Genomic DNA, 13,460 nt, shown 5'->3' on the forward strand with positions numbered 1-13,460 from the left:
ACTCGGTGCAAAAATTTTTATACCATATTTTGCTGGTTTGCTCTCAATGTGTTGGCAAAACTTTCATCTCCTGCAAAACAGTTCCAGTTTTCAGTCAATACTCAGATATACAATACAGTTTTTCAAAATTACCTATTCTGCCAAAAACGTTTCTTATTGGGGCTAATCTATTAAATTCTTTTCTCACATGACAACTATATTTCACATCAGTTTCCCTTCCTGGCGAAGCATCTGCGAGAAGATCTTGCAGCCTCTGCTGTTTCTATTCATGCTCAATCAAATTCATAATATAAAATGACAGCAGAACATTAGCACAGGCAATAGGTAAAACTGACCCAGACTCACTACCCCTATATAAAAAGAAATTTGTTTTTAAAGTTTTTGTTCCAAGGAATCCTTCTTACTAGACTACCCAATAAGGTACTGGAAGTGACAGATGCAAGTTTTAAGAAATTCCTAAAATATCTGAAAACCACAATAGGAAACATCGGGTCAAAAATACTCGCTGCATAAGCTCACGGGTTAAAATAATCTGTGTCTTTATCAGTCCAATCCCACTCAGAGGTTGGGCTGATAATACATTTACGTATATAAATATACATATAAAAAGAAAACTGTTCTCTATATAGATTTCTATATCTTGTATTAAATTTATATATATATCTATAAAATCATATTATACTTGTTAATTGAATTTATATATAGTATATTGATTTTATACATACTATTAACAAATATCAAATGAAATCAAATTAATTTATTATCATGATTCATCAATCACATTCATAAACAATAATTAAATGAAATAACAAAAACATTTCATTAACAAATGAAAAAATGAATTTGAATATGCTTCTGGGATCATGACAATACAAACAATCACAAAAGAATCAAAAATACAAAATTTGGTATATTTCTTAATTTTTATTTTAAAAAAGTCTGTTTCTTAATTTTCTTTGAGAAATATGTCACCAGTTTACCTCGCAGTTTGCTTCTAAATAGTTAAGCTTAGTAAAAAAACATAAATAATTTTAGTGTTCTAATTGCTTGTCATCTATTAACTTTCATTTTGTAAAATATTCAGGATTTTCATGTTTAATTTTGCTTAATTTCAGATGAACTACTTTCAAAATTAAAAGAAAAAAAAATACAGAGAATACCAATAATATTAATAAACCACAGGTTCAGTAGCACCTGAATCAGGGGTCTATTTCTTAATTTTCATTTATAAATATATCATCAGTTTATCCCTTAGTTTGCTTCTAAATAGATGAGCTTAGTTAAAAAATGAATAATTTGATATAGTATATAATTGCTTGCTATGTATTAATTTCTATTTTGTAAAATACTAAGCATTTTCATGTTTATTTAAATTAAGATGCACTATTTTCAAAATCAAAAACAAAAAATACAGAGAATATATGTATTAATTTCTATTTTGTAAAATACTAAGCATTTTCATGTTTATTTAAATTAAGATGCACTATTTTCAAAATCAAAAACAAAAAATACAGAGAATATTAATTATATTAATAAACCTCAGGTTCAGCAGCATTTGAATCTTGAGCAAACTGATTGAACAAGAAAATAGTCAGTCTCTTCTGATTTTCATCATCATCTGCAAGAGCTAAAAGTAACCCAAAATAGTGTTTAAACTACATGCAACACATAAAATTTAATGAAACAATACATTAATGTACAATACATAAATAGGCAGACACAAATAATAGAAAAAAAAGAGGATTCTTATTTTGTAAACACAAAGTTACCAAAATAAGTGAAGTTAAAATTAAGAACAGAATCTTATATTGGGATATTATATCTTATTCAAATTAGGGAACCAATGATAGAGCATGTATTTGAATAAGGATAAGTTTGGGAGCATATGGAAGTCCATTAAAAGAACATGATGGCCCTCTTAAATAACTATTTCAGCAGAAATTTACAAAAAAAAAACTTACAAGTGTCTCAAAAATTATCAAGTACTGGGACATTAACATGCCATTTAATTCCTCAACACCAAACTTTATTTTCCTAATAACACATATGAACCATATACAGTGAGTAAAAAGATAGGTTCTAAGATAATGACAATGGAAACATGTTACAGAGGAAAACAGAACCTCAAAATGTAAACTGAGTTACAGTTACTGAGGTACACTTAATACCTCAGTAACACTTACTGACCGGTTTAACAGATGGCCACAAGTTAAACCTACTGCCCTGTATCAATAACAACTGATCAAGGCTGAAATTTTGAATCTCACTTATTTAAGGATTTAACAAAGGTTTTCAGTACACATCGCATTCAAAATGCTACTTACTATGGGGCCAACTGTAAGATTTCATAGACAGCTTAAAAGTGCAATAATGGCTCATAACAATCCAAAATGGACTGAAATTCTGCTATAGCTTTGTTAGGTATCAGATCTGCCATTAAAAAAGATATAAATGCTACTTATGCTGAACTTGTTTACGATTACAACCCTTAAGATATGCTAAATGTTACTGTACTATCTTATGTTTCACAGCTTCGATCAGTCTTGCATTCATAAGACCGGTTCCAACCTCTACGCATGTTCAACCATCAATTTATGTACACCCGGGACCCCAAACCTGTTCTCATGTATTTCTACGGATTGATTCTGTTAAACCTCCTCTAACTCCACCTTACACTGGACCTCATGACATCGTTAAATGGATGGAGAAAAATTTTATTATTGGAGTAACTAACAAACACATTATACTTTAAATTGATTGCTTAAAACCAGGATATATATTGTTGGAATGTATATATATATATATATATATATATATATTATAAGCTAGATCGTAAGTACAATACTAAAAAGACCAATTTTGGTCAAAATCTTTTGCACAATATGCTGCAAAATTAAGGAAATGAGGAGAAAAATTGTAGTTAGCTCGCCATAAAGTTACCAGGAGCTGTGGCTCCAAGAAAAAGTTCAACACAGTTTTTTTTAAAAAACAATGACATTGAATGAGGTGAAATATTAGGCTACATGTGAAATAAAAAGTAAATTATAAAACACAGTAAAATACTAATCGTTGGAAACAAGTTAAAGGCAAAAAATAAAACACAGTAAAAAACCAATCGATGGAACAAGTTAAAACATATAAAAAAATTAAAACATATAAAAATTAAAAAGCGGAAAATGGTAAATTAGCACATTTCGAGGTCCAGCCTGGCTTTTCAAGGGAAATTTCTGGGTAAACGTCAAAACAAGCTAACTCCATTATGCGTTTCGCCGAAACAGACAATTGAAACTTTGAGTTACAAAATTTTTTAATTAATTAAATAAACTGTCCTAAAAAAATTTTTTTAGTCTCAATTCTCTGTTCCAATTTCCCAACGCGTCCGCACAAATTGACACATTAAGGTGTAAAAAATGTAAATGCAACTCCGATGTACAGCAATAATAAAAATAAAAATAAAAATAAAAATAAAAATAAATAGTGGTCTATTAATCAAAATATACAATAACGTACAGGCTGGACCTGCAAGCTTAAAGAATTAAAACTTTATAAATGAATCTGAAATTAAATTTAAAGCAATAAGGAAAAAATAAAAACTAACAGCGTGGGTCTTGCTAAGACCAAGAAAATTTAAAAAAAAAAAAAAAAAAAAACAGACCTGTGGCAATGCTGTCTTCTCTATCGTGGAGTAAAAACAAAAAGGGGTTGTAATTCCCCTCCGTGCTTTTCAACGCTCTCCAACTTGTCCTATGACGTAAGAAGGAGGAAACAAAATCACTGGGCTACAGCCAATGTCAAAAGACTGTCCGTTGGCGGAAACCCACCCAAAAGCTATAGGGGGCAAAAGACATGGGAAAAGTTCAAAATGGTGTCTGTCAAGTTGTTTTAAGAAGAAGGACTGTCGCAAAAAGTGAAAATGGCTAATTCAGCGAAAATTACTTAACATGGCCACAAAAGTAAGATAAAAATGGGAAAAAACAGTCATTTGTTAATAAAAGTCGTAATTCTTCAAGCCAGACGGCGATCAAGCTTCACGAAACGAAAAGGCCCGTTTGTTAATAACAGGAGTAGAATTGGACATCAAAGTAATTTAAAACTATTTAAACAATAGTATTAAAAGTATTGTGCCAAAATTTTTTGGAGGAAAGAAAACGTACTGACAAGAATTATCTGTACATTTATACATTAGATTCTCAGAATCAGCCATCCACTTTATGTCGTCTCATTGGGCTTTAAGTATAAAATATCATTATCTAACTCAAAAAATCTAAAATTGGTAAGGCTAACGTCAGCTTTTTTTAAGGTATTTTTAATTATTTTTTGAGGAATGAGGTTATATGCTTGGGTATTGCTTAAAATTCTTATTTCATTATTTTTATTTATGATATGCATTGTATTGTTATATATTTCAATTAGAATTTTGAGTATGTTATTACTTGCATATCACTATTTATATATCCTGTATTTTATTTTACATATACATTTTAAAGTATAACTTTTATTGGAATGCACATACTTTAAATTAGAATCTTGCAATCAAGCCCTTTTATGTTGTGACTGTGTCAATGGGGTTATATGCTGTGGTTGTCTTATGTTTGGCTGCACATGCCTCCAGCTGACATCCCGTTTCGTAATAGCTGAAAGCACGACCAGCTGAAGACACATATTGCCTTTACTTGGGGTCCTGAAAGATTCAAGTATCGTGCAGAAGCTTCACCAATTTAATGAATAGTTCTGTTAATAAAGTGATTGTTTAGCAACATGGAGTCATCTTATAAGAACTAACACAAGTCACATCCTTCAAGCTTACAGGATGGTATAAACAATTTGGATTGTTATAAACAATTGCAAAACCAGCAGGATGGGGCCCCACCACACTGAAGGTTGGAGAATTTTTTACAATCATATTACTCAACAGTAGATCGGCCGCCTGCTACCTGACCATTCTATTAAACATCACTGGTGTCCACGATCATTTGACTTCTCAATGTGCGATTTCCTCTTATAAAGGTTTACAAAAGACTCTGTTTATGTGCCTTGTGACTCCACTTCTAGCTATATTAGCTGAACTGAAGACAAGTATAAAAACAGTCATTGAAGCAGTGGATGAAGATATGCTCAGTTTGGGATGAATTAAAAACTATCATATTGACATATGTTGTGCATCTGAAGGTGGACTAATTTAGCACCTTTAATTTAATTTGTAAAAAGACTTCATGATTAGCCATGCAATATAAAATTAATCGTTAAGTTTCATGTTCAGTATTTTTCATAATATATATAATTCAAATCTGGAGATTCTTTTTGAAGCCTTTTTTTTAAACTCTGTATTTTAACTGCTATATTATAAAGATATTATAACTTCCATGCCATCTTAGGGATTCAAGCCTAGGCCCAAGGATATGGCAGCTGGCTTTTAATCATTTAAGACAAACGACATGATAAATTCATAAAAGCACTAATTTGAGATGTTTCTGTTGTAATAATGATTACGAAAGTAAGTGACTGTTTTAAAATTAGTCATAAAAGCACTAATTTGGGATGTTTCTGTTGTAATAATGATTACGAAAGTAAGTGACTGTTTTAAAATTAGTCATAAAAGCAACATCAGTTTGGTGCAGATTTTGTTTCTGAAGTAAAAGAAAAAGGTGTTAAGATTTGTTTTAGTGAGTTATAAAATCATGGTTAGGACTGCGAATAAGCCATGTTAACAATATAATTTGTTTTTAAGTATTGAACATTCTCTAATGTATTCTACTAAGTCAAATTATTTGATAAATTTGTTAAAGGTTATAAAAATTCTAAAAATTTCATTATAAAATGAAAGATTAAAAATAAAAGTTTGGCAAATCTTTGGAATATGGTAACAGGTAGTTGGCAACATTTTGGTAAGGCGATAAAGGTTACTAGCTAGGACTTAAGCAGTGTACATGGATAAAGTCAAGAGTGTGCTCAATGGCATTTTTGTGCAATTCTGGAATGACTTTTTTTAAGTGAAAATAGGTCGACATGTACATGGATGATACCATGCATTTGCAATTCTTAAAAAGGCGGCAAGCAGTGGGTGATTCTGCACTTTCTCCCAATTTTGCACCTAATCTTCGTCTGAGTAAAAAAAAAAATGCCTTTACTTTGTGAAAACAAAATGGCATCCAAAACAAAACTAGCAGGTTGCTGTAGCATGGTTGGTCACCAAATTTTTGCCAAAAAATCGCCAAGTTACCATAATCCAAAGATTAACCAAAAGTTTCAATACAAAGCAGTCTCTTAGTTTTACATCTTGAAGGAGATTTAATGTTAAAATTTAATATCTATAACCTTGATCTGGCAAAATGAAATATGTAGATATCATTATGCATTGGAAATTGGATAACCAGAAGCAATTCTTGGTAAGGAACCAAGGAATAGGAAAGAACCAGAAGCAATTCATTGGTGTCATTAAAGAAAATATAAGATCTTAAATTTATTTTTTCCACATCTTCACACAAAACAAATTTTCAGTACAGTCAGTAAGTCGTTAATCCGGACTCGTCGGGACTTCGGCGATTCAGCATTATCAATTTTTCCGGATTATAGATCATCAGTTTAAATATGGTAAGATGGCATGCAGAAATTATAAAATTAAAAATATGAAACTGTAATTTATGAAATAAAGAACAATTATGATCTGAAGAATATCAAAATTTACAAAAAAAAAAGCTTAATATTTATTTGTTTACTTTATTAAAAATTTCTTTCAATGTAAGTTGTTTAAGTTGCTTCGTTTGTTTATGTGATAATACTTTCTCTTTAATTCTAAATACAGACATAATTTCTTGTTCATTTACAAAGTTCCGCTGTTCAAGTCCTATAATTGCTGTGTCGAGAATACTGACTAATTTGTCAATTGAAATTTTTTCGTTTTCAATAACCTCTGAGACAGTTTCTTCGCTATCGGAAGCGAATTATAATGACAAGGAATTTGATTTAAATCATATCAAAGACGGAGTACATAGAGATGAAATACTATATTTAGTAAGGAATTATACGCCAAATAAAATAAAAACATCTGCCCTGAAGATAAGGATAGTGCTGACAGATCAACTTCCAATTCATTGCCCACAGCGGCGTCTGCCGCAGAGCAGCGTGAAATTGATAAACAGATTTCGGAATGGTTAGATAAACAAAGAATATGCCTTTATCCCTTTTTTGCAGCAATTCTACTTTTTGTTTAATGGACTTCGAAACATACTTTTGCTTTGTAGATCCTTTACATATTATTAAATATATATCAGAAATTCTATCTGACATAATAGAAAGTTCAAGCTTACTTTTATAAAATTGCTCTAACGGTCTGCAAAAAATAATAAGCCGGATCCAATTCGAAGATTAAGGAACAATGCAATTTGCAACATTAACCGCTTGCCTGATTATCCCGAGTTTGTATATATTGCAGTTAATTATTATCCCGAGAAAACTCGGGCAAAGCAGAATTTGTCAGTACGATTTGTTTTATCACGGTTTCACTCGGCTTGGTGGAAATGAAAGGAAATATTCAGCTTTTATTGGCAATTTGCCAATTTTTGATGGTTTTGTGGTTCTTTTGGCAAGACTGGTCATGTGTTTTCCCTATTGTCTAGTATATGTCGGCTTGTGGATTAGTAATGTGTAAAGAATGATAGTTGCGTTGAAAAAAGTAAAATAATGGTGATGATGCAAGATAGCGAAAGCGATGATTTTTTAGATAGTGATTATAACCTCAAGGCATTTTTCAGATGTTATTCCTGCTACTGAAAAAAAAATCAAATCCAATGAGACAGTGTCCTCTGTGCTCCCGCAAAAGAGATTCCAGAGGTAAGCCAGTAAGAAAAGAGACCAGATTACCAGTGTATAAAATGCTAGATATCACTTTGTGTTGTCCCTTGTTTCAAAATCTCTCATACAACAACTAATATTTATTTTTTTTTTTTTATTTGGAGATAACTCGGGATAGTAAACTAATATAAAAACTAAATGCTTTTACACCTGTAAAAAATTAAAAATTCAACTTAAAACCTATATATTTTGTTTTGTTTCAATTCCTAGTATTTAATAATAAAATAAAAAAATGTGATGATTTTTTGCAATTTTTTCAAATGTGTAAGGGAAGCGGTTAACTGAATTAGATAATTTTAGCTTAGCTTATACCATCTGTTATACATTAAATGCGCATTCGTAAACGTATTTTGCGCACGCGCACACGCATATTCGCAGCCGTAAAGGTCAATGCGATGCATGCGCAGAAAATTTGTAGCTTTGAGGTCCGGATTATAGATAATTCCGGATTATGGGTGTCCGAATTAACAACTTTTGACTGTATATAGCAAATTATAAAATCTTCGATTTATCTTTCAAATTTAATCAGTCCCTATGTTTAAAGTAATGTGTTACCACTACATAAAACAAGGGATCTTAAATTTTCCATTTATGAGATCTCGCATACAATACTTCTCAAGACTAAATTGACTTTTAAAATCTAATCAATATTATTGATGCCAACACTCTGAAAGAATGTCTGTGATATCATCTTAATTATTGTATGGAATATGAAAACAAGTATTATGATGTTGGCCTGCCACCTTGCTGAATTAAGATGGCAATCTGACAAAAAGGAGAACAAATTTCTGGCCACATTGAGAGACATCAGGACTTTGCGTAAATGAAAAATAGATATTGTTATCAACATTGTTTTACATCTGATTATAGCAGTAAAATGATGACCATTGACAAAAGTGAAATAGAATTGCTTCAATCAACAGATATCAAATAGGATTCCTTGAACTGTATTTTAATGTTTTTAAAGTATAATGACGACCATTGAGTGATATGACTTGGTCCTCTTTAGAGCCACATCAGTGCATTCTTTTGATAATATTTATAATTTAATAATCTAGTAATGCAATAAAAGTAAGTATGTAAAATTTCTTTGTATTTATTTATTTATTTACACGCTGCTTTTTGTCTGGTTTAGTAAAGAAATATTACCATTTCTTTTGGATTTCATTATATTCACAGATCACCTTTCTAAGAATACCAAACATATTTACAATATTTTACATTTAAAAATTTTTGGGAATTTTTAACGGTAAACTCTTTACTGAGGTATATAGTGTAATCTGAAGTGTTCATATTATTTATTCATACAGTAATCTGAAATCCAAACGTTTAATACCTATTCCACCAGCCAATAAATTAAAAAATAAGTAAATAATATAAAAATATTTTCTTCCAGCTTGCAAAGTTTAAGAACAGTTAACCACTTGCGCTAAAAAGACGTGCCAAGCACGTCGAGATGCTTTTGTCTCAAACCGCGAGCGACGTGAACACCACGTCGATGGGTATTTATTGCAAAAATGAAAATAACGTGGTGCACAAGTCGCCTAACAACAAAATTGTTTATTTCTCGAGTTACAGCTCTGGATTGCACTCGCAGACACGGAGCTGCATAAATGAGACACTTTACTGCTTGTTATATTGTAGCGCACGGCAGCGCAACCGTGAAGTTTAGTCGTAGTGCAAGTGATTAATGCAACACTTAAAAGAAAGGTGAGTTATATGAGTTATAAATGCGATTTTTCTCCAGACTAACTGAAATTTCTGCAAGTCAATTTCAAACATCTGCTGGCTAAAGAAACTCATTGATATCTACTTGTATTGATGTTTCCCAGGATAACACTTTCAGTCTCTGAGCTGTTATGAGGGAACAGCTATTTTCTATTCTGATCTAAATACCGTATTTGACGGCATATGAGACACATTGGCATATAAGACACACCCTTATTTAGAAGGCCACACACATGTAGATGTAGAAAAAGTTATGTGTGTCTAGATCTTTATCTGGGCTAAAAATAGCATTCAGTATTGAAAGTTAACCGGTGTCCTTCACGTATTAGACGCAGATAACTTTTTTGAGACCAAATTTAGGAAAAAAGAGTGTGTCTTATATGCCGTCAAATACGGTAATAAGTAAAGCTCAAATGTTGCCATATCTGAATGCCATTTCTCTAGATTTTCACTGATTTAAAATCCAGAAGTCCCAATGATTCCAGATCTCAGACTTTACATTGTATTTTGCATTTTTGTCAGCTAATTCAGAACTAAAAACAGTTAAAATTCAAGGATAGTTCAAGTAATTAAATGCAGTTTTACCATCCATGATAACAAGTTTCCTTCCATAACCAGTTGGCCTTTTGAAAACAGGATTCACACTGATTATTTTCCCCTGAAAAATAGAAAATATTAATGTTTAAATAAGTCATAATTTTTAGACTATTACACATGCATATTTAATATATGAAATAAAATAGAGTTTTCACAATCTGTAATGATGGTGACCAATTTTTATATACATGAGGGCCAATTTAAGATCAGTGATAATGTCATGGTCATGGTAATACTCTGTTTACAGAACATTTAAGATTATATGATGGTAACATGAAATAAATATGGATTATTGGGTAAAATGCAGAATCACCCTCTTGTATGACATGTATGTACATGGACAAAGATAAGGGCCTGCATAATGCCAAGTTTGTGCAATTCTCTAATTTTTTTAAAGTGAAAATAGGTCGATGTGTACAAGATACTGAGTTTGAGCAATTCTTTGACTTGTTATTTTCAAGTTGATGCTGAATCGCCCACTTATATGGTATGTACCGATGTGTACATAGACAAAGTCAAGAGAGTGCGCAATGACAAATTTGTGCAATTCTCCGATATTTTTTTTAGGTGAAAATAGGTCGATCTGTAACATGGATATCAAAGTGTGTGCAATGCTTTGACTTGTTATTTTCAAGTTGGCGATTTTGAGAAACGTGCGAAGCAGTGGGTGATTCTACACTTCCCCGATTATTTTAAGAAAGTATTAATATTTATTTTAAATTATCTTTATACACAGTTTTGCAGGAAAAACAAAATAGGAACCATAAATGAAATTACATCTGTGAGAAATTCAGAGTCATTTTAAATACATTTTTTACAAAATAGTAATGGCCTTAAATTGTAATAAATTTCATTAAAGACTATTTTCATTAGGGTATTGACACTTTCAAGTTCTAAAGACGGTCTTGTCAAAGATATGAAAATATACTTTATTTGGAGATTCACAGTTAGTAATAATAAATTTTCATTAACAATCTGGGGTCGGGAACAACAGAAAAGAACCTGATGGCTACGAAGTAATCATCTCTGATTGATAAAATCTTATTTTAATGTATGAAGTTACGTGTATTCTAGGTAAAATTCAGGAAATTTTATTCATCAGCATCTTTTTGCGAAGAAAACGTTTCCGCTACAACATGAATCGTTAAACCCGACTCATAAAAAAGTATCTATCTCTCTCTATATAAAGGTGAATGGCCCCTACAATAATAAAACGTCTAAATTAAGATACCGAAATTACGCACTCAGAAAGCTGCAAAATATAACAGTTAATTTTACATCATAACAATTAATCCTTCAAATAACATATCACAAATTTTAGTTGAAGTTTTCGTTTCTACATTTAAGCCAAAAAAATTAGAGGAAACACATACGACAATAGCCTTATTGTCAAAATTTTCTCCAGGAGATAGCTCGGAAAACGTTAATTTATCGCATTCTTTTGGAATCACTTTTAATATTGCTTGAGGACAATTTTTATAAAATTTTGGGGGCATTTTCTTTTCATGGACTGGATTTGCCGCCATAATTTGTTTACCACCATACGTAAGATACAAACAGAGGTAAACATATTACTACTTTTCGTCGCTTTAAAAATTTATAGAGGACGCTGCAGTCAACCATAATGCAATAGTCAACCTTAATGCAATAGACATCCAACAGAGCCTGTTTCGTTCCGGAGTACAATAGTGACTGTAGAACTTTAAGGCGCAATAATTTAAAGCTTGAGAATAAAGAATTCAAGCCTATTTAGTACTCCAAACAGTTATATGATACCTGATCAATTTATATAACTTATCAGAAAATGCAAATCTGAATATTAATTATAGTAAATGACAGAGAACACTTATCGTAAGCTTATTAACAAGTAGTAAATTGGAAATTGATTAAATATTACTGATAACTTAAGCGAAATTAATGTACATCTGCAATTCGTACATGGAAGCAGGCCATTTTTATATTGAAGTTAAATAGAAATTTCTAAAATTACAAAAGAATGGCAGTATATTTAAGTTACAGAAAAGAAGGTAAAGTTATTTACCCCTTTCTTTTCTGTCTAAAGTAGGTTTCTATAATAAATGGAAATGAACACAATAATGCTTATGATTAACATTAGCCGCTTTTTCAGATGTTTCCGCTTTTTCGGAAACTTCCCTTCTTCGAAACTTCAAATATTTTATTCGCTGTTCACTATCAACACGAGAAATCCAAAAGAAACCCTGACACGGAATATTCAGATAAGTAACATTCTGTTCTCTATACAATATCTTACTCTCTATCACTAAAGTGCCATTAAATTTCTTTATTTATTATTTTCATAAAATTCTAACATTATACAATAGTTAGTAATAATAGCAAGTCACGTGGTTCTTTTCTTAGTAACTATTCCGTAGAGACGCTACATTCCTTATCAGCAATTCACACCCTTCTGGATCTCTTGACAATCGATGAGTATAGATTGTGATTTTTACACACAGATCATATTTTATTCTCGAGTGTCAAGATGTAGAAACATCTTTTTACTCGACTTCTGATAAAGAGCGGGTGGGGGTAGAAAGAGAAAGGTGAAAGGAGTGTGGAAGGCGGATGAAAGAGAGTGAGGTCCGCACTAGCAGTGGCGAAAAAACGGGGGCTTTAAGTTCAGTATCGTTATAAGATGTAGCCGCGGGTGGTAAAATCGCAGAGTCAGTTTTACGTGAATGAGTCAATTAAGGTTGTGATTCTTATGTGGGAAGGATGTCACATGGGTAGCGATGTTTTCTTCTGGGACGCGAGGAGTGTCTGAGAGTGCTAATAAGGCTATTACTGTGGATTTCTACTGAATAAAAGAAGTTGACCGCTAATCGTTTAATATACTCTTGAATAAGTTCATTCGAAGGTCTCTGTGAATATAGATGTTGGGAATATACCAAGGAGCATTGATAATTTCTCGTAGAATTTTATTTTGTAGAATTTGTTATTGTTTAATATTGGTTTTAGCTGCATGTCCCCAGATCGGTGCTGCATAAAGAAGAGCTGGGCGCAGTATGGAGCGATATAGAACTAATTTGTTTGTAGTAGATAAGTTGCTTTTTCTACCAAGAAGAGGTCGCATAGTAGCTGTGGTGATTTTAAATTTTTGTACTACGGACCGGAAATGGGTTCTGAAGGTAAGTTTTTGGTCAAGGGTGAATACAAGGTATGTGGCGTTCCGACAGATACTTCAACTTCTATTCATGAGATGGCGCCACGTGTAAAATCCAGTTCTTAATCGGAGCGGCAAAGCGACATCTTTACTCACTCAG

The 13,460-nt window shown here is 31.8% G+C and overlaps 1 protein-coding gene across 4 annotated transcripts in view; it reads right to left on the reverse strand.

Annotated features, from left to right (window-relative positions):
- Positions 1–11,754, reverse strand: part of LOC118205713 (uncharacterized) — a 260,563-nt gene extending 248,809 nt beyond the window's left edge. For all 4 annotated transcript variants that reach the window (XM_085817148.1, XM_085817147.1, XM_085817146.1 and 1 more), the window contains exons 1-3: positions 11,550–11,754; positions 10,165–10,237; positions 1,539–1,627 (exon numbers count right to left, since the gene is read on the reverse strand). In XM_085817148.1, the coding sequence (XP_085673274.1) occupies positions 1,539–1,627; positions 10,165–10,237; positions 11,550–11,702 (315 nt within the window). In that variant the 5' untranslated portion in view covers positions 11,703–11,754. The remainder of the gene's footprint in view (positions 1–1,538; positions 1,628–10,164; positions 10,238–11,549) is intronic.
- Positions 11,755–13,460: the final 1,706 nt, after the last annotated feature.

This window comes from Stegodyphus dumicola, chromosome 5, assembly GCF_044657685.1.
Source record: "Stegodyphus dumicola isolate Sdum_Otavi_A_Nest chromosome 5, ASM4465768v1".
Taxonomy (NCBI): Eukaryota; Metazoa; Arthropoda; class Arachnida; order Araneae; family Eresidae; genus Stegodyphus; species Stegodyphus dumicola.